At 35.6% G+C, this 23,707-nt stretch overlaps 3 protein-coding genes and 7 non-coding genes across 10 annotated transcripts; 2 read left to right on the top strand and 8 right to left on the bottom strand.

The window, feature by feature from the left end:
* Positions 1-612: 612 nt before the first annotated feature.
* TRNAG-GCC (transfer RNA glycine (anticodon GCC)) lies at positions 613-683 on the bottom strand. Its single transcript has one exon. It is a non-coding gene; the product is annotated as a tRNA-Gly (tRNA).
* A 566-nt stretch (positions 684-1,249) lies between these two features.
* Positions 1,250-4,072, top strand: LOC145017006 (uncharacterized). The gene is made up of 4 exons (XM_078975125.1): positions 1,250-2,662; positions 2,732-3,198; positions 3,278-3,753; positions 3,819-4,072. The coding sequence occupies exons 1-4, from the start codon at positions 1,250-1,252 to the stop codon at positions 4,070-4,072; spliced, it is 2,610 nt and encodes an 869-aa protein (XP_078831251.1).
* A 638-nt stretch (positions 4,073-4,710) lies between these two features.
* LOC145018229 (uncharacterized) lies at positions 4,711-5,363 on the bottom strand. Its single transcript, XM_078976130.1, has 2 exons — positions 5,125-5,363; positions 4,711-5,039 (listed from the first exon to the last, which is right to left on the bottom strand). The coding sequence occupies exons 1-2, from the start codon at positions 5,278-5,280 to the stop codon at positions 4,803-4,805; spliced, it is 393 nt and encodes a 130-aa protein (XP_078832256.1). The 5' UTR covers positions 5,281-5,363; the 3' UTR covers positions 4,711-4,802.
* A 2,652-nt stretch (positions 5,364-8,015) lies between these two features.
* On the top strand, positions 8,016-9,065 carry LOC145017005 (uncharacterized). Its single transcript, XM_078975124.1, has one exon. The coding sequence runs from the start codon at positions 8,016-8,018 to the stop codon at positions 9,063-9,065; it is 1,050 nt and encodes a 349-aa protein (XP_078831250.1).
* A 3,895-nt stretch (positions 9,066-12,960) lies between these two features.
* Positions 12,961-13,047, bottom strand: LOC145018904 (small nucleolar RNA snoR114). The gene has a single exon (XR_013667264.1). It is a non-coding gene; the product is annotated as a small nucleolar RNA snoR114 (small nucleolar RNA).
* Positions 13,048-13,983: 936 nt separating this feature from the next.
* Positions 13,984-14,054, bottom strand: TRNAG-GCC (transfer RNA glycine (anticodon GCC)). Its single transcript has one exon. It is a non-coding gene; the product is annotated as a tRNA-Gly (tRNA).
* A 1,120-nt stretch (positions 14,055-15,174) lies between these two features.
* Positions 15,175-15,264, bottom strand: LOC145018905 (small nucleolar RNA snoR114). Its single transcript, XR_013667265.1, has one exon. It is a non-coding gene; the product is annotated as a small nucleolar RNA snoR114 (small nucleolar RNA).
* A 9-nt stretch (positions 15,265-15,273) lies between these two features.
* TRNAG-GCC (transfer RNA glycine (anticodon GCC)) lies at positions 15,274-15,344 on the bottom strand. The gene has a single exon. It is a non-coding gene; the product is annotated as a tRNA-Gly (tRNA).
* Positions 15,345-16,383: 1,039 nt separating this feature from the next.
* LOC145018906 (small nucleolar RNA snoR114) lies at positions 16,384-16,472 on the bottom strand. Its single transcript, XR_013667266.1, has one exon. It is a non-coding gene; the product is annotated as a small nucleolar RNA snoR114 (small nucleolar RNA).
* Positions 16,473-16,479: 7 nt separating this feature from the next.
* Positions 16,480-16,550, bottom strand: TRNAG-GCC (transfer RNA glycine (anticodon GCC)). The gene has a single exon. It is a non-coding gene; the product is annotated as a tRNA-Gly (tRNA).
* Between the last annotated feature and the right edge of the window lie 7,157 nt (positions 16,551-23,707).

Here is a 23,707-nt window from a genome sequence, read left to right as displayed (position 1 = left end):
ACCTTATGTAATTCTTTCAATATAAATTTGAAGTATAAACAATCAAACATATATTTCTTTTATAGAATAACACTACCACCTGACTTATCTCAAAAATACATCTAGCAAAATTGTTTAATATTTGTATAAAACTGATATACTTTTTTTACGGAAGCTTATTTACGGAAAAGAAAAAAAATTAAATCCATTCATTATATATATAATCACGATATGTGCGTAATGTAAGCAGTGTAATGTTCGTTACTCTTGATCAAAGAATAGATACAAAATTTCAAAACGCATAATGCTTAAAGTATATAAAGGCATGATCCATGGGACATTTTGAAGTTGTTATAGTTTCTTCAACGTAAACTTCTTTAAGAACCTTTTTAGTTTTTTATTCCAATGCATGTTTATCTTTCTTTTGGGTTTTACTTTTAGTATTTGGTAGACGCTTTGATCAAGATATAATGAAAATCAAAACATGGTGTTATTCAATTTTAAGAGAAAAGTAAAGAAGAAGATATTAAAAACAAGAGCTCAGTAAGGCCTAATAATGTCTTCACTTGAAGATCATACAAATTGATGGACCCCTCCACCATAAAGCCATGATTCATCATCGCTCAAGAGAGATGCACCAGCCGGGAATCGAACCCGGGTCTGTACCGTGGCAGGGTACTATTCTACCACTAGACCACTGGTGCTTTTGTGTTATGGTTATCATCTTCCCTAATAACAAGATAAACTTTGAAGATTGAAAATGATTTAACATCTACTTTTTCTTTCCTAATGCAAGGAAAAAAAAAAAAAAAACAGAAATCAACAATCATGCTTCATCTTTTTAATTCAACCAAGCTGCATTAACAAGGTAAACATGAACACATCAACAAAGGATGCATTATGGGATTTGCACTTCTAAGTTCTACGTACATTTTTATTTCGATATAAATTTTAAATAGGGATAATGACTTCAGAGGGTAACATACTTTTGATTTTGATCACATATGGTCACTGAACTTTTTTTCGTGCTCTATTAACCCTTTAACTTGTTGATTTGTGCAAATTTTCCCCTTCCGACCGGGTTTAGCCGGTTTCAAACGGTTTATTGATCCTACGTGTATTTTTTATCTTACGTGGCGAAAGAGGTGGCATGTAGGGCCCGATTTTTTGTCTCCGTCTCATTAAACCACACCCCGAAGTCTCATTTGGTCCTTAAACTCGACTAGGTCACGAAATTCTCCATCGATCATTCATCTCCTTCAACCGTTCTATGGCATCATCTCCAAATCCTACTGATCAGAACTTCATTGTAGTGGATTTCCACTACAATGGTCAGTTTGCACCCAATCCCTTAGTTTACTTTGATCCCAACAGAGCATCAGTGCGAGATGTTGACTTCAGTGGGTTTGGGTATGAGCAATTCATGGAATTCCTTCACAAGCTCACCAACTCGAGAAGCAAAGACATCTATTTCTGCCTTCCACAAGAGTCTTTAGGTCTTGGAATTCATACACTGGTGAACAATGGTGATTACAAGGAATTTTTGGATTTGGCGTATGCTAATGACAAGAGAATGAATGTATATGTGGATCACCATAATGAACCTATCTTCGACTGGATTGAGGCTGAGGAAAGTGAAAGTGAAAACGAAGACTTAGATGAAGATGAGGATTCAGTTATTCAAGATTCATATTCTGTTGATCATGAAGAAGATGATGCTACCTATCCATTTCCAGCAAACAAAACTGCACGTGATAGATTTTTAAACATCCTTTGTGAACCTATAGAGAGTGAAGATCAAGATGATGAATACGTGCCACCCCAGTACCCTGTGTATGATGAGAGACAGCCATGGGATCAGATGAAACCAATTATAGGTATGCGATTTTCTAACCCTACTGAGCTTAAACATATGTTAAGCAATTATGCAGTTGCTAATGGGTATGATCTATGGTTTGAAAAAAATGACTCTGATAGAGTGTTAGTGAAATGTTGCAAAAAGAATAAGTCACCATCTTGCCCTTTCAGACTATGGGCCTCCTGGATGGGTAAAGAAAAGACTTTTCAGATCAAATCTCTAGTGAATGAACATAATTGTTGTAGGGTGTTTAAGTTTGGGTCAATTGTAACTTATAGATGGATAGGGAAACATTTTATGAGTCAAATTATAGAGAACCCCAAAATGAGTGCAAGGAAGATGAAAGCTAAAGTGTCAACAACATTCAACATAAATGTGAGTGTGGGGCAATGCAGAAATGCAAAGAAATTTGCATTACAAGAGATTGAAGGAAGTTTAATTGAACATTATGGGAGATTGTGGTCATATGGTGAGGAAATTATCAGGTCAAATCCTGGGTCTACTGTGAGATTGGATGTAGACATCATGCCAGATTCCACAACTTTGTTTTCTAAGTTTTATGTGTGTTTCAAAGCTGTAAGGGATGGTTGGTTAGAAGGGTGCAGGCCAGTAATTGGGCTTGATGGTTGCTTTTTAAAGGGTATAGTTAGAGGAGAAGTTATTTCAGCTGTTGGGAGAGATGCAAACAACCACATCTACCCTTTAGCATGGGCTGTGGTATGTGTTGAGAATAAAGAAACATGGAAGTGGTTCATAGATTTGCTTATGGATGACATTAATGGTGGTCTTGGTGCAGGCATTACCCTTCTTTCTGATGGACACAAGGTTAGTACTAGGTCATTTTTATGCTTCATTTTTATGCTTTTTCACTCATAATGATGTTGTGATTTGTAGGGGTTATTACAAGCAGTTAAGGAAAGATGTCCAGAAGCTGAACATAGACAATGTGCTAGACACATTCTGGCCAATTTTAATAAAAGGTTTACTGGTCAACAATACATAAAGTTATTTTGGAGGGCTGTAAGGGCTAGTACTGTGGAGAAGTTCAGAGGTGTAATGGAGAACATCAAATCTATTGATACTCATGCTTATGATTACCTTATAGACAGAGATCCTACTACCTGGTCTAAGGCATTCTTTCAAGAAGGAAGAGACTGTGATGCAGTGGAGAATGGGGTCAGTGAGAGTTTCAATTCTGCTATTAGGCATGCTAGAAGGAGACCTATAATCACTATGCTGGAGGAGATTAGGTTATTTGTGATGGAAAGGATATACACTCAAAGAGTTGAAGGAATGGAATGGGATTTGCTTATATGTCCAACTATTAGGAAGCGTATAGAACATCTGAAGGTTAAACAGAGGTAATTATTTTACTTTAATATGCTTATGTTAATTATGAGGATGTGTTATTGATTCACTGATGTTAATATGCTTAAACAGATTGTGGGGAGTTACTCCTTGTGGTTATCAAAAGTATGAGGTTAGATTCACTGATGTTGCATATGGAGTGGATCTAATTGCAAAGAAGTGTGCCTGTAGAATATGGCAACTTACAGGGATACCATGCTTACATGGAGTGGCAGCAATATCTTACTTAAATCATGATGCTGAGGCATATGTGTCCCAATCATACACTACTGAGGCTTACCTAAAATGCTACAAATATAGCATTAATCCTCTCAATAGTAGTGAAATGTGGCCAGATGTTCCATACCATAAGCCTTTGCCTCCTAAAAGAAGAAGATTACCTGGTAGGCCATCTGTGAAAAGGAAGAGGGATGCAATTGAACGAGAGTTGAGTGGATCAAGTAGACAAACTGTCTCAAGAAGGGGTAGCATAATAAAGTGTGGTATTTGTAAGGAACCAGGTCACAACAAGAAAAAGTGTCCATCTAACCAACAAAGCAATACATCAGGTGAATATTTTTAAAAAAATTACATCATTTGAACAAAGAATTGACATTTTAATTTTTGTTTGCAGTACCAAGTTCATCCAGGGGCAGTGGAGCAGACCCAAGTTTATCTAGGGGCAATGAAGGACCACCACCTCCTCCACCACCACCTGCAGCCCAACAACCTCCTCCACCACCACCTGCAGCCCCCATGCCAAGAAGAAGGGTCCCAGTTAGTAGAAGTGGAAGGAGGAAATATTCTGAACGGATTATCAAACAAGCATTAAGGAGGCAGATACCTGGGGTTGGGAGCAATGCAGATAACCCTTCAGTTATTGATTAATTTAGGGGATAATAGTGGGTGGGTAGGAATATCTTTTGTAAGGCAGTTGTGATGTAAAGACAAAGTAGTAGTCTTTTTATTATGTTTTTCTATGGTACTATCAAGTAGGTGTATGGGCACATGGTGGCCCTTCTTTTGTCTATGCAGGAATCTTTTGTGTTACCTAGAAACTACTTTTGTGTATGCAGACAAAAACTTATATAACTGTAGAATATTAATGGCGTATTACAATGAATCCAACCACCACATTCACTTACTTTTTTTTATTATATGTATTTGTTATATGTATGCTACTTTGTGATTCCATTCCAGTCAAAACTAATTCTTTATATGCATGCTACTTTGTGATTCCATTCCAGTCAAAACTAATTCTTTATATGCATGCTACTTTGTGATTCCATTCCAGTCAAAACTAATTCTTTATATGCATGCTACTTTGTGATTCTATTCCAGTCAAAATCAAATATGTATTCATTGTTATATGTATGCTTCCTTATGATTCCATTCCAGTCAAAAATATTTCTTGGTGATTCCATTCCAGTCAAAGTTACTTCATTCCATTCTTTGTGATTCCATTCCAATCAAAGTTAATATGTATGCAGATAATATGTATGCTTCTTTATAATTAAATTTTCCATTACAATCAATGTTACTTCATTCCATTCCAACAAGAAGTTAAGATAACAACTCTATTCTATTCAAACAACATCTTTCAATACATCATGTGACTTCATTTCATCATATACACGATGATCAGAAAAAGAAATCCAATGGTAAACTTATATATTTTCTCCTTCATTGCAATGGCATCAGAGTACTTTTCCTTCTTCATCTGTTCCATGTCTTCCTTCACCTTCTCTACTTCGGTCTTCAATGCTACTAATTCAGCTTTCATTCCCTCCACCACTTCCATCAGAGGCATCTGTACAAGTTCTACATCCAACCATTTCCAATATTTGCATTTACCCTTCCACAATAAAATTTCAAAGTGAGATTTCAAATCTGGAATAAATGAATCAGAAAAGAGGGGAAATTTAAGTGAAATTGCTTACCTCATTGCACACCATGAAATGCCTCCCTGGATTCTTTGGTGTTGTTGATGTTAGAATACGTGCAGGGAACCCACAATCACAAGTTTTTGGATCATTCACTGTGGATTTCTTGCTTGATCGATTGAGGGAGGATGAGATGCTGTAGGAGGAAGCCATCGGGTATTAGGGCAACAGGGTATTAGAGCACAATAAATGAACAACAAACGCCCCTCCTTTAATAACAAGAACCCTAGATGCCAGTTAGGATCAAAACTGACACGTAGGATCAATAAACCGTTTGAAACCGGCTAAACCCGGTCGGAAGGGGAAAATTTGCACAAATCAACAAGTTAAAGGGTTAATAGAGCACGAAAAAAAGTTCAGTGACCAAATGTGATCAAAATCAAAAGTATGTTACCCTCTGAAGTCATTATCCCTTTTAAATATAAATAAATAATCGTCTCATTTTAATTTCTTTTATAAAATAATATTACCACTTAACTTAATTTCACAGACATCTCTAGCAAAACTATTTTGTATTTATATAAAACTGATATATTTTTCTATCAAAGCTTCTTTACCACACACACACACAGAGAGAGAGAGAGAGAGAGAGAGAGAATTAAATCTATTCAATATATATAACCACAATATCACTACAAGAATTCCATCCTGTGCAGACAGACACCTATCCAGACGATAGATGTTATCAGTACAGATTTGGCGGGAAAAGATGAAAAATTGGTGGTATATCGAAAAGCTTTCCAGACGACTTGTCGTCTGGAAAATGTTCTAAAAAAATATTTTCCATTTATTTTATTTCCTTGTAGCAGAAATCCGAGACGATATCGTTTTGTGCGACCTATTCAGACGACTTGTCATCGGTATAAGTTGATTAAAAATTTAATTTCCCTTTATTTTTAATCCGTGTCGCAGAACATGGGAACGATGTCGTTTTAGGCGACCTATTCCTACGACTTGTCATCGGTATAGGTTGATTAAAATTTAATTTTCCTTTATTTTTAATCCGTGTTGCAGAACACGGAAACAATGTCGTTTTTCAAGGCAATACCGACGACATGTCGTCTGTAAAAGGGGGCCCCGATCCGCGTGAAATCTTTATTTTATTTTATTTTATTTTTTAATGAACTAAAGCTATACGACGGCGTTTTGGTTGACCTATACCGACGACATGTCGTCGGTATAGGGTTTCCCTGATAACAAAACCCATAATCAGCTTTCATTTTGCTGTCGGCTCACAATTTTCCTCTCACACTTGCAGTCGGCGATCTCATGGGCTAGAAGTTGATTCCGAGTTCATCTTCCACCAAGGTAAGGGTTTTGTTGCTTGATTGCTTCTTAATTTCTAAATGTTTAGTCCTTTATTTGTAATAATATGGAGCCCTAAATCACAACCCCATTTCTCTTTATTGATTGGGAAGAAGATTCACCACCCATAGAAAAGGAATTCCGTTTTTTGACCACATTTTGAGGTTAGTTTGTTGATTTTATAATTTTTTTCTTAAACTATACCATACCACAGGAGATGATGTAGTGATTTTTTTTTCATAGACCATGATACGTATATGCAACATAATAACCACTTTGAATTGCATTGTATGAATGATTTTAAATGGTGATAATTTTAGTGGATTAGATGTGCTTTAAGGGATAGTGATATCTAAATGTTATATATATATATATATATATATATATATATATATATATATATATATATATAAGGACCACTTTGAATTGCATTGATATGAATGGTTTTAAATGATGATAATTTTAGTGCATTAGATGTGCTTCAAGAGTGCATTAGATAATAATTTTAGTGCATTAGTGTGATAAGAACTCAATCACACTCATTCATTTAGTTTCCCAATAGTGCATTAGATGATAATTTTAGTGCATTAGTGTGATAAGAACCCAATCACACTCATTAATTTAGTTTCCCAATAGTGCCAAAAAATCTTAAACTAGATAGACATACAATTTGTGAAAACACTAACAAAGAGCATGCAACAATAATATAACCGAAACAACTAGAAACTCTAAAAAAAACTTAAGGGTAAGCTTTATATAGACATTATATTTTGAATTAATACATAAAAACAATACTTAACTAACGAAATTCAAGTAATCATCTTCACAATTTGATTTTATATGCAACCTTATAGAACTAGCAAACAAACTTCACAATTTGAGTGTTTAATTTTGTTAGTGACTTAATGTTGGTCATGTCGTTGTTAGCTTAATTAGGTTATTAATAGCAACGTACTTTTAGTAATTTTAAAATAATTATAAAGTAAATGTGATATAGAACTAGCAAGTAAATGTGATTTAGTTTTTTAAAAAAATCAATAAAAACAAAATATTAAACTAATTGTAAAATCAAATTAAATTAGTTTTAAAATCAAATTAATATTAGTTTAAAACAAAATCAAATTAATTATAAAACCATATATAAATATAAAAATGAATAAGAAAAATAAAGGAAAAAACTACAATGATATAATTGAAACAACTAGAAACTCTAAAAAAAAACTTAAGGGTAAACTATATATGGTTTAAAACAAAATCAAATTAATTATAAAATCAAATTAAATTAGTTTTAAAATCAAATTAATATTAATATTAAAATAAAATAAAATAAATTATAAAATCAAATTGATATGATTTTCTTATTAAAACACGCTAAATCGTTAATTTTTAGTTTAAGTTTCTTCTGCATAACCATTGTGAATACTCTATCCAATCCGTCTGATTTTTACTTTTCGAGTACATATAATTTTAAATACTTGTGAATATTGTATCTATTCTTAGGTATATATTTATTTATATAGCCTAAATACAATCTAAATTTCGATAACTATATATATAATATAATATTTAATAATGAAACAACAATGACGATCGATAAGAGTTGGATTAGAGAGAACCGAATGTCTTCAAAATACTTGGAAGGTCTTAAAAACTTTATGAAGATTGTTGAGAAACATGTCAACTCCAAAGGCAAAGTGCGGTGCCCGTGCAAAACGTGTGTGAATTCGTATCGACATGTTTTGCCTACGGTTTATGCCCACTTACATGACATTGGGTTTCTAGAAACATATACTACGTGGATTCATCACGGTGAGAAACATGTCGGTTCTTTGGATTTAAGCTACAATTCGACTCCAAGAACAAACATTCCAGTAAACACGCTCACAAGTAATGAGATGTTTGATGTAATTGATGATGTTATGTCGGAACAAAATACAAATGAAGAAAATATAGACGAGGAGGGGCGAGGTATAGACCCGGAATTTGATGATTTGTTTGAGGAGCTCAATACCAAGTTATACCCTGAATGTAGCGATATGTCTGCCTTAAACTTTTTGGCAAAGTTGTTGCATATTAAAGTGATCAATAGATGGACAAATAGTTCGTTTGATCAACTTGTAGAGTTACTAAGAGCTGCTTTCCTGAAGAGCAAGATTCCAGCTTCACACTATGAAGCTAAAAAGAAGTTGAGAAAGATAGGGTTAGGATATAAATCGATCCACGCTTGCAAAAATGATTGTGCTTTGTTTTGGAAGGAGAATGGTTCCATGCAAAATTGCCCGATTTGTAAGGAGAGTAGATGGGTGGACACAACTACAAAGGGGAAGAAAGTACCACAAAAAGTGTTGCGATACTTTTCTGTGACTCCAAGACTTCGACGAATGTATAGCTCCAGATTCGCAGCTAAAGATATGAGTTGGCATAATACTGGACACTCAATAGATGGTATGATGTATCATCCGGTTGATGGGAAGTCATGGCAAGATTTTGATCAAAGATATCCAGAGTTTGCTAAAGAACCTACAAATGTTCGTCTAGGTTTGGCTGCTGATGGATTTAATCCATTCGGCAACTTTAATAGTACTTATAGTACTTGGCCGGTTATATTAAATACCTACAATACACCACCATAGATATGTATGAAAGAGTCTTCTTTCATGCTAACTTTGCTGATTCCTGTCCCTAAATCACCATCAAAGGACATTGATGTTTTCTTGAGGCCTTTGGTGGATGACTTGAAAATGTTGTGGTCTGAAGGAGTCCAAATGAGAGATGCGTCAACCAACACCGTATTCAACATGCGTGCGATGTTGTTATGGACTATCAATGATTTTCCAGCGCGTGGAAGTTTTTCTGGATGGAGCGGTCAAGGTTATTTAGCATGCCCTACTTGTAACGCAGACACATCTTCAATTCATGTCACCAACAAGATGTCTTATGTTGGTCATAGACGATTCTTGCATATGAACCATAAGTGGAGGCAAAGTTTATTGTTTAATGGTCAACCTGAGAGAAGGCCACATCCAAGATGATTTAGCAATACAGCTATATTAAAGCAATTGGCTTGTCTCCCTGATCGTATTCCAGGGAAACATCCTGAGCATGGGGGTGCAACAAGAAAGCGCAATGATGAAACAAGAAAAAAAGAGTTGAATTGGACGAAACGTAGTATCTTTTTTGAGCTTGATTATTGGTCTTCCCTCGAGCTAAAACACAATATAGGTGATGATGATGATGATGATACATACTCCGTTGACGGTGATGATATGTACTTTTTAGATAATAATGATGATGGTGAATCAAGTGTGGCTCCTACTATAAACGATGATAGTTTCTTTAATGATGATGATGATGGTGGTGATACGTACTCTTCAGATAATGATGACGATTTCATAAACGATGACGAATTTATTAATGATGATGTTGTACATGTATATTGTTCTAGTGATGATTCTGATTGATGGTATGTTACGGTTGTTATACATTTTGATTGCTTAAAATTGTTTATTATTTTTTTTAAAAGTACGTTTAGTATATTTTCTAATATTTATTAAACAGATGGCTACACATGTTGCGAGGGGGCATGGAGGAGACGGCGGGGAACGACCTCCACATGAGCGTGCAAGCAAGATACCGACGGGATGTTAATCTTGTAAGTTACATGAATTTCTTAAATATATTGGATATATTTTTAAAGTTTTAAATTTCTAAATTTTTAGTTCTATGTGTCAATGTAGCAAACTCGATGCGTCGGCGTGGAAAAGGAAGATGCTTAAATATGCGAAAAAAGTTTAAGCACAGCGGTCAACCTTTACCTGTGGAAATTGATAGCGTCGGGGGACCTATAGATTCATAAATGCAAATGGCAAAATGTTGACAAGGTTTATCTCAAACTTTGTGGCAAATCATGTACCACTCCATTATAGGAATTGGAGACGTGTTCCTTTCCATTACTATGAAGTTATGTATCCTGAAATTGAAGTAAGTACAAAATACTTTTTATATGTGAAAAATTTTATACTTTTTAAATGTTTTTTTACTAATTAAATTTTTTTTGTTTTTATTGCAGACATATTTTGATCTTGATATGTATCGGGGTACAAATCTGTGGGAAGCCGTTCGAGCGACTGTACAGAGCGATTGCCAAAGAACTTATAAACAACACAAACATGACGTGAAAGATTATTTTGATAGTGTTGGTGGATATGATGATGTGGACGGTGCAAGACAAACTCCACCGGATGATATGGATGAGGAAGCTTGGAATAACATGATCGATCTTCTTTTTTGAATGAGGGTTATAGGAAGCAATGCAAAGAAGGTAAAGAAAGCAGGTCCAAACTTCAAATTACGAGTTCTCATGGAAGTAGAACATATGCAGACAGGCGACGTGAGGAGGTAACTAAATTTATTTGTATTTTATAAAAAATTTATTAACATTTATGTAAATCTATTAATTATTTTTGGCTTATTATAGAGAGAAAGAGGAGAAGACCCGCAACATATCGACGGTTGGAGACAGATGCGATTTAAAGAAAGTCGGGGATGGTGTACACCACAAGCAGAAGTCGTTTGGGTAAGTAATAAAAAAAGTTAATAAGTTGTTTGATAAATATGTTATTATTATTTTAGTTAGTTTAAGGTATAATATTATTATTTTAGTGTATAAATTTAGTTTTTTTTTTTTTTAATTAATATACTTTTATTGTTTTCTTTATCTTAGGAAAACATTCAATGAGAGAAGATGGTGATGCAATCACAACTCGGGAAGAGCGAAAAGTTAAATGAAGAACAATGCCTCGTTCGTGCCCTCGCTGAGAGACGTGAGCATATTCGCGGAATTGGAAGGAAACGAAGCATCAACAATAATTTATTTCCAAATGAACATACCAAACGTTCCAAAGCTTCCACATCCCAATCTTCAGATAATCCCCAAGTTGCTGTATTATCCCAACAAATGCAATTCATGCAGCAACAAATGCAACAAATGAACCAAATGTTTAATAACACTTTCGCATCTTTCATTCCAAACTTCTAACCACAACCAATGCCACAATTCTAGTTTAATTCCAATATGGTTCTACAAAATAACCCCCAAACATCAAATGAACTCGCGGAGGATGATGATGATGATGTTGATGATGGTGGTGATGATGATGATGATGAGGAGGAGGAGGAGAACTAGAATGGTAATGACAATAATGTTTGTTAAAAACTTGCTTTTTTTTTGTTATTTTGTTTGATGATGTTGATGATGATGAGTAGGAGGGAAACTAGAATGGTAATGACAACAATGTTTGTTAAAAACTTGTTTTTTTTGTTTTTGTTATTTTGTTATGTAGTAGAATTTGAAAGGTATGTTACGTTTATTATGTGCTTTTGGATTTTAATCATATGTTATCTTATATTTATATTATTCTGAAAATATCCCATGTGGATTTGTTTTAAATGGTATATATAACAAAACTGGTGGATGATATATATAAAAAAAAATGGCTATAGAGACGACATGTCGTCGGTATAGCTTTCCAACTGTAAAAATGGTTTTCACTTTTCGAAACGACAAGTCGTCTCTATAGCTCTCACTTATCCAAACGACATATCATCTCTATAGGGTGAGAATAAAATTTTTTCTAATTTTCTCGAAAATTAATCTCGACGACCCTCTGGACAGAGTATGCTATACCGACGACACTTGTACCGACGACATTTTCGACTTTTAGTGATGGAGCTATACCGGCGACTTTTTACAGACTAAATGTCGTCTCTATAGGCTTTACCGACGACAAGTCGTCTGGATAGAGCTCAAAATTATCGTCTGCATAGTATACGATCCTTGTAGTGTATGTGCAGTAAGCTTAAACAATGAAATGTTCGTTACTCTAGATCAAAACAACTAAACAAGAGAAATTGATGGAATTGTGGCCTACATCACTAGTGGAAACAAAATGCTAACTAATAATAAAAAATAACAATGAAGATAATCTTGCTTAATACTCAGTCTTCATGCAGGTGGACAAAAGATCGTGATATCACTATGTAAACATATTCGTATCAGAGACCATATGGTTTATGGGTGGGACTTTTTTGTTTGTTGGCAAGTCTAGCATTCTGCAATAAAACATGTAACATCCTGTTTTAGATGGGGCCAATAGAAGCTACCATTGATTCTGCGAATTGTGGTTGTGATGGCGGAGTCTCCGCCACGTGTGGTGGAATGGAATTCTTTGAGGAGTTGTTGGCGGAGTGATGGTAGCTGTGGGATCAGAAGGTGATTATGGAAAAATACTAACCCGTCGTGAAGTATAAATAGTGAATGGTGATGGATGATGCTGCAAACGTGTTGGGTTCTCCTCGTAAGGTAACCTTTTGATCGTTGTCTTGAGTGGTTATTTGTGGGATAGAGAAATCGGATGATGTTGTAGTAGTGGAAAGTGGCTTGGTAACGACTTTGTTAATTAAACTTGAAGTCTTGAACAATGGGATTCTTGATTGTTATATGTCAGCCAAAAAAGAACTAGGAACAAAGAGCTCAGTAAGGCCTATATGTCTTCACTGAAGATCAGATATGATTGATGGACCCCTCCACCATTAAGGCATGAAACATCACAGCTCTAGAGATGCACCAAGTAGGAATCGACCCCGGGTCTCAACTGTGGCAAGATACTATTTCCCACTAAACCACTGGTGCTTTTGTTTTAAATCTATCAACTGATGTAGAAGTAGTTTAGCGGTTGAAAAGGATTTACCATTATTCTTCTCTTCAAAATTAATGCAAGTATAAGCAACACAAATCCACAACCATGTGAATTTAACCCGCCTACATTAAACTTCTTCCACGTAAACTTCTTTAGCCTTTTTAGTTTTTTTTTTTTTTCAATGTATGTTTATCTTTGTGTTGTGTTTTAGTATTTGATAGAGGCTTTGAGGATATATTAGAATCAAGATGGAAACATGGTGTTGTTCAATTTTAAGGAGTAACCTAAAACTCCTCCAAGATTTTTCCCACAAAAGATGTACGTCTTGCTATTTTAAAAGTTAATGGCAATGATTTTAATTTTTACCCATGATAGCAATATACTTATAATTTCTATTGAATATAACAAATTTTTACATGGAAATTCAAAATCAAAAAAAACATGGAGCCGATTTATAACTCTAACTTATTCCGTCACATATTTCCTAATAATTTGCAAATACAACAAAAATGTCCTGAAAGCACTAACAGTATAAGTAGGTGATTAGTGGGTGAGTGAATAAGTTGTTAAAAAAGTTATAAATACAAATAAACTTGTTACTATAGTGTATATTATAGACTTTTGAAGGCAAAACATACAACTTCTCATTCCTGAGATAAAATGTGGAATACTACAAGTAATATTGGATATTTCTATTGAATATAACAAATTTAAAGGTATGTTTTCAGCTTGTTGAAATGAAATTGATGTTATTACTTAGTTTGTCTTTCTTAGCTACTATTTGTCATTTTTGTGTACACACATCAACAGAAGTAAGAGAAAGGAATAGAAAAAGAAAAAGAAATAAAAGAGATGCACCAGCCGGGAATCGAACCCGGGTCTGTACCGTGGCAGGGTACTATTCTACCACTAGACCACTGGTGCTTTTGTGTTTGAACGTATTATTTTCTATAATATTAACATAAATCAGCAATCATGTTTCATTTCTTTTTAACTCAACCAAGCTACATTAACCATGAACACATCAACAAAGGATAGATTATGGGATTTGCACTTCTAAGTTCTAAGTACATTTTGATTTCGATATAAATTTGAAATGTTAATAATTAATCATCACATTTTTCTTTTAAAATAATACTACCAACTTAACTTATTTCACGAACATCTCTAGCAAAACTATTTAGTACTTGTTTAATATTTTATATTTTTCTATCGAAGCTTCTTTATCAAAATGAAAATAAAATAAAATAATCTATTCAATATATATAACCACAATATGTGCGTAAGCTTAAGCAATGAAATGTTCGTTGCTCTTTAATCTAAGTTTTCAGCTTGTTGAAATGAAATTGGTGTTATTAGTTTGTTTTTCTTAGCTACTATGCCTTCATTTTTGTGTTTGTTATTAAAAGCTAACACCCAAAACTACCATATTAGCAGAAAATAACCATCAGTTCCTTTTTAAATTGCAAGCGAGAATGCAACTTAACACCGAGGGCCTACTTATTCTTCATCACATGTTGTATAGGGAAAGTGCTATTGAATAAAGACACTTTATCTTCAAGACTAAATAGAGATAGACTAATACCCATTTCACCCTTCTCGATGCCAAATAAAAGCCGATTGTTTATTTGTTCACAATTTAAATCAAACAAACAAAAAAAAATTAAAGAATCCAACATGCCCATGCACAATTTAATTGATCATAACAGGATGTCAAAAAGCATGTTTAAACTAATAACGAGAGATGAAACAATACATTGTCACCTACACTAAACATAAAAATAAAAGAAAAGAATAAAACTATACATATACTTTGAACAAAGAAAACAACAAGGTAAAATAGCCCGATACCACAAAAGGTGCTACATACAATGATACAAATGTGTTCATCAGATAACAATTTCTGGAACTTACCCACAAGGAAATAAAAATTAACAAATCCTTTTGGTATTAAAGGAGTGTAATAATAACTTCATCTTTGTGACTTTGTATAGCAATTATATGTTCTATTCCCAGCAAAAGAAAATGGAAGAATAAAATATAAGAGCTCAGATAGGCCTATTAAACTCTTCACTTAGAGATCAGAGAAAGTTGATGGACCCCTCCACCACAAAGGCATGAAACATCATCGCTCAACACATACTGCACCAGCCGGGAATCGAACCCGGGTCTGTACCGTGGCAGGGTACTATTCTACCACTAGACCACTGGTGCTTTTGTGTTGAATCTATCAATCGTCAACTGTGATTCATTTTTAGAAAAAGGTTAGTTTTTTCCATTTGATCTTTGATATGAAAGCAAAAATAACACAAATTCACAGCAATGTTTTCTTTCTTTTAAATGCAAGCAAACCACATTAACGACCTGTTTTTAGTTTTTCATCAAAGTTGCATAGATAAAATACTGTATAAATAAATGACATATATCTAAAGAAAAGAAAGTGTTGTATGGATAAACAAAGTGTTGCAATGTGTAGAATAAGTTGAATTTTCAAGAAAAGGTATTAGTCATGACTTTAATAGGTTTAGACTAAGACCAATTTTCAGTTTTTCACCCAAAATGCAAGTTGAATGGCTAAAGCTCACTTGAATGTGTTTCATCATGCAACCTAATCCACGGATTCTGCAATGTTATTCCCATTATGATTGTCATTAGCCTTTACCTAAGAATGTTGGAATTTGAATCCTAATAGTATTAGGATAGTACTATTTATGATCTTCGGTGTGAGATGTAAATCAAGCACATAGTAATCCGCTAAATAGCTAAGATACCTACAAAATTGTTGGAACAAGTTTTCAGAGAAGCTCATGTACATCCAACAGAAATTACCAATTCGCTACTTATGGATGCCAAATAGAAGTTGATTGTTTATTCAACCAGAGACAAAACAGAAAGAATTGGATAATCCAACATGCCTATGTACAGTTTATTTGACCATGAATAATTTATAAATTACAACAAGTTCACACACCTAGAAACGCACCCCAAACTGATGCATCGGGTTTTAAAAGGCGTAGATTTTATAAAATAATATTCTTTCCTAGTTCTTTGCATGACCAAACATGTATCCAAAGCACATGTCATGCTTCATACCTCATGGTTAGAGTAAAATGTGATCAACATATAACAATTTCAGGACGTTGGTCACAACTGTTCTTTTTGGCATTAAATGTGTGTAATAAGTTCATCTTTGTGCCCAAAGAAGCGTGTTTCATAAGAACCAAATATGTCAAACCAAAAAAAGAAAAACAAAGAGCTCAGAAAGGCCTACATTGTCTTCACTTAAAGATCAGAAAACACTGATGAACCCCTCCATCAGAAAGGCATGAAACGTCAACGCTCAATAAGATGCACCAGCCGGGAATCGAACCCGGGTCTGTACCGTGGCAGGGTACTATTCTACCACTAGACCACTGGTGCTTTTGTGTTGAATCTATCAATCGTCAACTGTGATTCATTTTTAGAAAAAGGTTAGTTTTTTCCATTTGATCTTTGATAAGAAACAAAAATAACACAAATCCACAGCAATGTATTCTTTCTTTTAAAAGCAAGCAAACTGCATAGATAAAATGTTGTATAAATGAATGTATTACGATAGTCTTTAGAGAGATATACATATCTTTTTTTTTAATTGCGAAGTCCTTATCCTTCTTTCTAGTTTAGTATATAATAAGATGTAATCATTTTTTTGATTTTTAAGAAATACAAAATTCATTTCTTGGTTTCTTTCTATCAAAATTTACATGGTATTAGAGAGCTAACCTGAAACCCAAGCCGAAATTATCTAAACTTTGACCGGAGGTGATGTTGGTTCGTCTTCAATAAAGACTACCATTGATATCGCGTCTCCTTACTTTCTTACATCCGCTGATCATCTTGGCCAAAATTTTGTTGGAGAAAGCTTACTCCATGACGATAACTACAATGATTGGCAGAATGAGATGACCAACGCATTGTTTGTTAAAAACAAGATTGGTTTCATTGATGGCACCACTCCTAATTATGTCGATTTAATGAATTGGAAAAGATGTAATGTGATGGTACGAGGGTGGTTGGTGAGTTCAATGGAGAAAGATATCAAGAGCACTGTTAAGTATGTTGTTACGGCCCGTGATATAACAACGATTTGGAAACGAAAATGCACCCCGAACATATGAACTAAGAGAACCGTTACCACCATACGATAGGGAGACATGACCATATCTGCATATTACACGTAACTTAGGAGTGTGTGGAATGAAATTCAATCCATTAGTCCTACACTCTCCTGTAGTCGTTAAGGTAGTGTTTGTTTTTGTCTGCAAATCTGCGTGACCTCTTCTGTCTGCACCGCGAAGACCACGCGCAGACATTAGCTTTCGCAGACTATTTGTTTTTTTGAAGATTGCAGACCTAAAAATGTCTGAGCGTCTTCTTCTTGGCGCAGATGTGAATCAGAGTCTTCTAACATCTTTAGACATCTTCTAACCTAAAAAAACATATATATCTTTATTTTTTTTAGTTTGTTTTAATTTATATTTTTTTCAACTTTACTAATGATAAAAAAAAATTACAAAACTTTAAAAAAAAAAAAAAACGTTCAATGATACAAACATGATATTTTTTGACAAATTTATAAATAAATATTATTTTTTTGCCAAACTTTGTAAAACATTATTTAATATAGTATAATCAATTTCTCGAGAAAATATTTATGATACGTTTTTAATGGAAAAGATCGAAGTTTATTTCCATCCATTAATGTATCAAATTCTTTGATTGCTAATTATAATGTTTAGTTATAACTTTGCAACCAAAGTTGTTGGTTTTTATCAAATATATATGTTAATAATACCATTTTTATTTTTATTTTTATACAATAATACATAAAAATTGATCTAGATTTGTTAATTATTTATAACAAAGTCATAAAAATGTTTAAAAAATCACTTTGAAGTTTAAAAAAATAAGTTTATTTAGATTTCAGTTTATTTTAGTAGCCCACGGATGTTAAAAAAACAAATGTTTTTTTTTTCAGAGTGCAGACGTCTGGTCAATCTCTTCTACTATAGAGGTCTACAGATGTGGTCTGCAGACTGCAGACATTTTGTGTAACAGCCTATATTTTCCAAAAGCATTGTAACGCTCAAAAGTCAAATACAACTAAATTAACCTTGAAAATAAAGTGTTCAAATATCTAAGTTGGGATGCATCAAATATTAGATAACGTGTCAAGGTTTCCGAAAACATAAAGAACGCTCAAAACCGGGTTATATTGAAGAAATTATAACCACTCGTATATTTACGACACGCCGTTAAAACATTATTTGACGTAAAAAGTAAAATCTCAATAATATGCATTTTAACCTTAAGTATCTAAACAAAAATCGTAGATCTCGTTGAAAGGTGAGCGTGCATAAAAAGATCGCCCAAATTGGACCTCGTATGAAGAAGTTACGAATTTTCAAAGTTTTGTAACAGTAGTAGAGGGCTAAAAACTCGAATTGAAGATCGAGTGTTAATTAGCTAACGAAATCTAAATGAGAGTTGAAGATCTCCACAATATGAGCAAATTGATAAAAAGACAAACGGAAATCGACGCCGAATAAAGAACCTATAAATCTTTAACGAACTTTAGGAGGCCCGACCTATTTAAAATTATGTCATTAAAAATAAAGTCAAAACCAGCCGACGGAGTCTAAAGGAAAGTTGTAGAGCATAATCTCACCTACGCGTGGATATAAAGAACACGAAAAACGGAGCTCGTACGCGAAAGTTACGGAATTTAGATGAGGACATGCTGGATTACGCCCCGCGTTCTCTGGGAGTACACCCCGCGTACTAGACCCAGAGTCGAGTCCCATCGGCCCGCCCAGTCTACGCTTAGCTAGCCAGGAGTCGTAAGCCATGACGCATTCTTACGCCCAGCGTAACGAGGTACGTGCTGCGTACGTGAGTACGCCCCGCGTACTCCAAAATTACGCCCCGCGTACTCACTCTCCCAGCACTATAAATAGATGGCATCAACTGCGAGTTTAGGCACACTTTCTCAAATCTCTAGTTACTCTCACACACTTCCAAGCACAAGAAGCTGTCCCGACGACCTCGGTTTCCGCACTCGAGCCCCTGACGAAAGATTTACGCTGCAGAGATCCCCGAAGAGCCCGACGACGCAACTATCCGCGGTCGTAGTTCTACTCAACCCTAGCCTCTCTCTTCAAACTTAACGAGTGAGTTCATACCCCTACTTTTCAATTCTTTTCACGTTTTAGGGGGGGGGGGGGGAATACAAGGACATTACAAATCAAAGTATCGTTTTATAAACATAGTTATAATACCTTTCTTATAGGGCTTTGATACAAATATCTTTATGTTTAAAAGGGCTATTATAACACTAAGTTGTTCTTACAAAATGGAAACATACTTTTTGAGAAACTATAATCGATATAGTTATCAAGTTATTCGTACATTATACATATACATCTTGACAAACGAAATACTTTCAAAAGAAGTAAAGTCTTTATTACCGTAAATCTGTTTATACCAAGTAATGTGAGACATTCAAACTTCACGTACGTTCGAGTATGCATTTTAAGTCCTGTATTATATACCATAATCTCTTGGAGGGAGAGCATGATACTTGTGTATAGATCTATACGGGATTGACAATCCCGCACCTAAACTATTAGCTATAGTTAGACCGGCAGGTCTGGGGTGACAAATATCATAACACTACAACACCTGAAGAATGTTGTTACAGGCCATCAGTGTCAATAGTATGGTTATAAAACTCACATAAACGTATAAAAACAAGTTTGATTTACGAGAATCATTATGCATTCAGTTTTTCTACATCATTTTGGCACACAGTTATCATTATTATTCTAGTATGGAACATACTAATTCTGAAAACTATTCAAACCATTTATAGAAAATATTGGATTTTCTGAAAACCTCGTTCATCAATTTACTACTAAAAAGGACACACTTTTCAATGCAAAACAATTCATGAACTCACCAACTTAATTGTTGACACTTTTTCAAAACCACTTGTATTTCTCAGGGAATCAGTAATACAGGTAACTACCAGCTTTTGGGAGAAGGAACACTAAGGATGTTTTTATTATTGAACATTTATCATCATATTGTAATATTCTTTTGATAACATGTATAACGCAACAATATACGTTTTCATTATATTTATGATGGTTGTGTTACTTTCTTTACAATATTCAATTGTTGTGATACTACGTGAAGTCATCCACCCCCGAATGTTTCCGCCATTCTGGTTTGGGGGTGTGACAGATTGGTATCAGAGCATTGTTTATAGTGAGATAAGTATATCAAACCACATAAGATATACAAACTATAAATGCAAAAGGGGACCAAAAACCCTCTGACAAAATATTTTCATAAACAATATACATACATTTTACCCGCATGCATCAGTCTCGTATTATGTCAAGCTTTCTAATAAAGTATTTAGGCAAATTGCGACACTATGATTGGACCTCGAGGTATGTAATCAAATCGAGAATAAATATAGCCTGATCAACTATATTTATCCTAGATTTGACCAACGTACGTCGAGGAATGGTCATAGTGGACAACAAGCCAAGAACTTACCAAATATAAATTATTTTAGAATTCGCTAAATTGAAATACTATAAGTCTATTGTTAAAAATAATTGAACAATCAAATATTTGCGCTCCGTAAAAATATAGAAGGCATAGAAAGTCGTTAAATAAAAATTTCTTTTCTTATAAAATGCTCATACCTCTATCCTAGTACAGATAAATGGTCGGATTCCATTTACCAGGAGATCCCTACTACCCAAACCAAGGCAACGGCGGCTGGATAGAGGAGGACCCGGAGGAAGATCCAGAAGAAATCGAAGAAGAGGTCGAAAAAGAGTTCGAGGAGGGAGTCGAAGAAGAATTCGAAATCGAAGTCGGAGAAGAATTCGAAGTCGACGAGGAGATCGTGGAAGTTTCTAGCGGAACATACTCCAAACCGGAAGTAATCGACCCTCCCATCCCTCATCCTCCCGTAATCAGACCATATCAACCGGGACCCATTCCCATCTGGGGAAGCCACCTCTACTACTGGAGCCGTCAGCAAGGTGTACGCCCTCCATTCGGCATGTGTCAGGATTTTTTACAACGTCAGTGGGGGAGGCTCAGCTGATCGAGCACTTCCTGTCGTCGTGAACGCTATAGCTAACCAGAACTACCAGACGGACCAACAAGCAGCCAGAGTTCGCGAGATCAATGCTGCTACCCAAGGTAACGCCGCTGACATCCACCATTTGGAAGGACTACATGAGAATACCCAAATCTACACGGGGACACTTCAGAACGAAATGATAACAGCTCTAGCTGAAATAAGAGAGATGAAGGAACAACAAACAGATCTCGAGAGGCGACTGATGGGAGTCAAACGGTCGGATGCCGAATCCAGCTCCAAACGCCGCAAGTAGAGCTTGTTCAAGCCCCAACAATTTTGTTATAAAATAGGATTTCGGATAAAAGTTTTTTTTTTCTTTTCTCTTATTTCCTTTTGTAACTGTAATCGGAGACCTCTAGGTAGGTCAAATTTTCCCAAGCAAGATATGTAACACACCACAGGTGTGACCAATATATATATTAATATGAAGTACTTCTTTATTATACCTCTCGGAAACTTATGGGTTTAACTAAAAATTTCTATACCTACCCTGAAACCATAAACTAAAGTCAAAACAAGTTACAAAATACAACTAACACGCTATTGTCCAAACATTAGAAACTTATTGTATTCATTCTTATTTTTCTCTACCAGAACATGCCTCCTCGTAGATCAACACGCAGGAACTCAACTTCAACACCACCTCCACCACCTCCTCCAATTATGGACGCCGTTATGTTCCAGACTGCTGTAACCGCTGCTGTAACCGCAGCAATGGCTCAAATGAGCAATAACGGATCGGGAGGAGGAACAAACAGCTTTACAAATGGCCAAGGTCAAGGCCGTTCAGGAGTATGCACTTACAAGGACTTCACAAACGGAAAACCTATTTCCTTTCATGGAACTGGGGGAGTATTAGCTCTATCTCAATGGATAGAGAAAACAGAAGCTGTATTCAAAATTTGCGGATGCCCTGAAGAAAGCAAAGTAAAGTTTGTTGCTTGTACATTCTCTGAACGCGCCCTGACATGGTGGAACGGCCACGTCAAGACACTAACCCTAGTGGTGGCGAACTCCATGGGTTGGGAAAACTTGAAGCGAATGCTCCTTCGGGAATACTGCCCAAGAGGCGAGATTCAGAAGCTTGAACAGGAACTGTGGAGCCTTTCGATGGTAGGCTCGGACATAGCAGGTGACACCAACAGGTTCAGTGATTTGATAACACTTTGCCCAGGAATACTGACCCTGGAAAGCCAAAGGGTCGAGAGGTACATCTGGGGACTATCACCCCAACTTCGAGGAAGTGTGTTAGCTTCCAAACCCATGACCTTCGACAACGCCAAAGAACTGGCGCAATCTCTCGTTGATCATGGTGTCTGTCAAGGAGTCACGGCTATCATGGCTGAACCAACCAAAGGGAACAACAACAACGAGATCAATGCCAACAACAACAACAAGAAGAAATTCTGGAACAAGAGGAAGGGGCAAACTTCGCAAGAACCTTCAAAGAAACAAATGGTGGCGGTCCATGCCGCTACTACCCCCGCTGCAAACCCTGATACCTCTGCGCCAACAAAACAATATGCTGGGAATCTGCCCAAGTGCAGCAAGTGCAACTACCATCACCACGGTATTTGTCGCGAGATGCACTGCAAGAACTGTGACAGGAAAGGGCACACAACCCGTTTCTGTAAAGCACCGGCACGACCGATCACTAAAGTTTCTGGTACTGGAGTAATCCAGACATGTTATGGGTGCGGAGAGACTGGACACTTCAGGAGGAATTGTCCCAAGGAAAGGAATGCTGGCAGTGTGGGGAGAGTGCTGGAAATAGGACAAAATGAAGCAATAGCAAACCCCACGGTGGTTACGGGTACGTTTCTACTCGACAACACTTATGCATGCATACTTTTTGACTGCGGAGCGGAGAGAAGTTTTGTGAGTCATAAATTCAAACACCTACTTAGTCGAAAACCTCAACCACTCAATAAAATATTCACTGTAGAAATGGCAAACGGTAAAACGGAAAACACAAGTGACTTGTACGTAGGATGCACACTAAACTTAAACGAACACTTGTTTCGAGTCGATCTTATGCCCATTTCCATAAGAAGTTTCGATGTAATCATCGGTATGGACTGGTTGAGCCTTCACCATGCCGATATACTTTGTCATGAAAGGGCCATTCGCCTAAATCTGCCAAACGGCGAAACTCTTGTCATTTATGGCGACAAACCTAGTTCAAATTTACAAATCATTTCCTGTATTTAAGCACAAAAATATCTTCGCAAAGAATATCATGCCTTTCTAGCCCACGTAGTAGACAAGAAACGGGAATCGAAAAACATTAAAGACATTCCGGAAGTCTGTAATTTTCCAGACATCTTCCCAGAAGATCTTCCAGGAATCCCACCGGAACGTCAAGTCGAAT

This window comes from Lactuca saligna, chromosome 9 (assembly GCF_052625555.1).
Source record: "Lactuca saligna cultivar CGN05327 chromosome 9, ASM5262555v1, whole genome shotgun sequence".
Classification (NCBI taxonomy): domain Eukaryota; kingdom Viridiplantae; phylum Streptophyta; class Magnoliopsida; order Asterales; family Asteraceae; genus Lactuca; species Lactuca saligna.
This window is presented reverse-complemented; position numbering and strand designations above follow the sequence as displayed.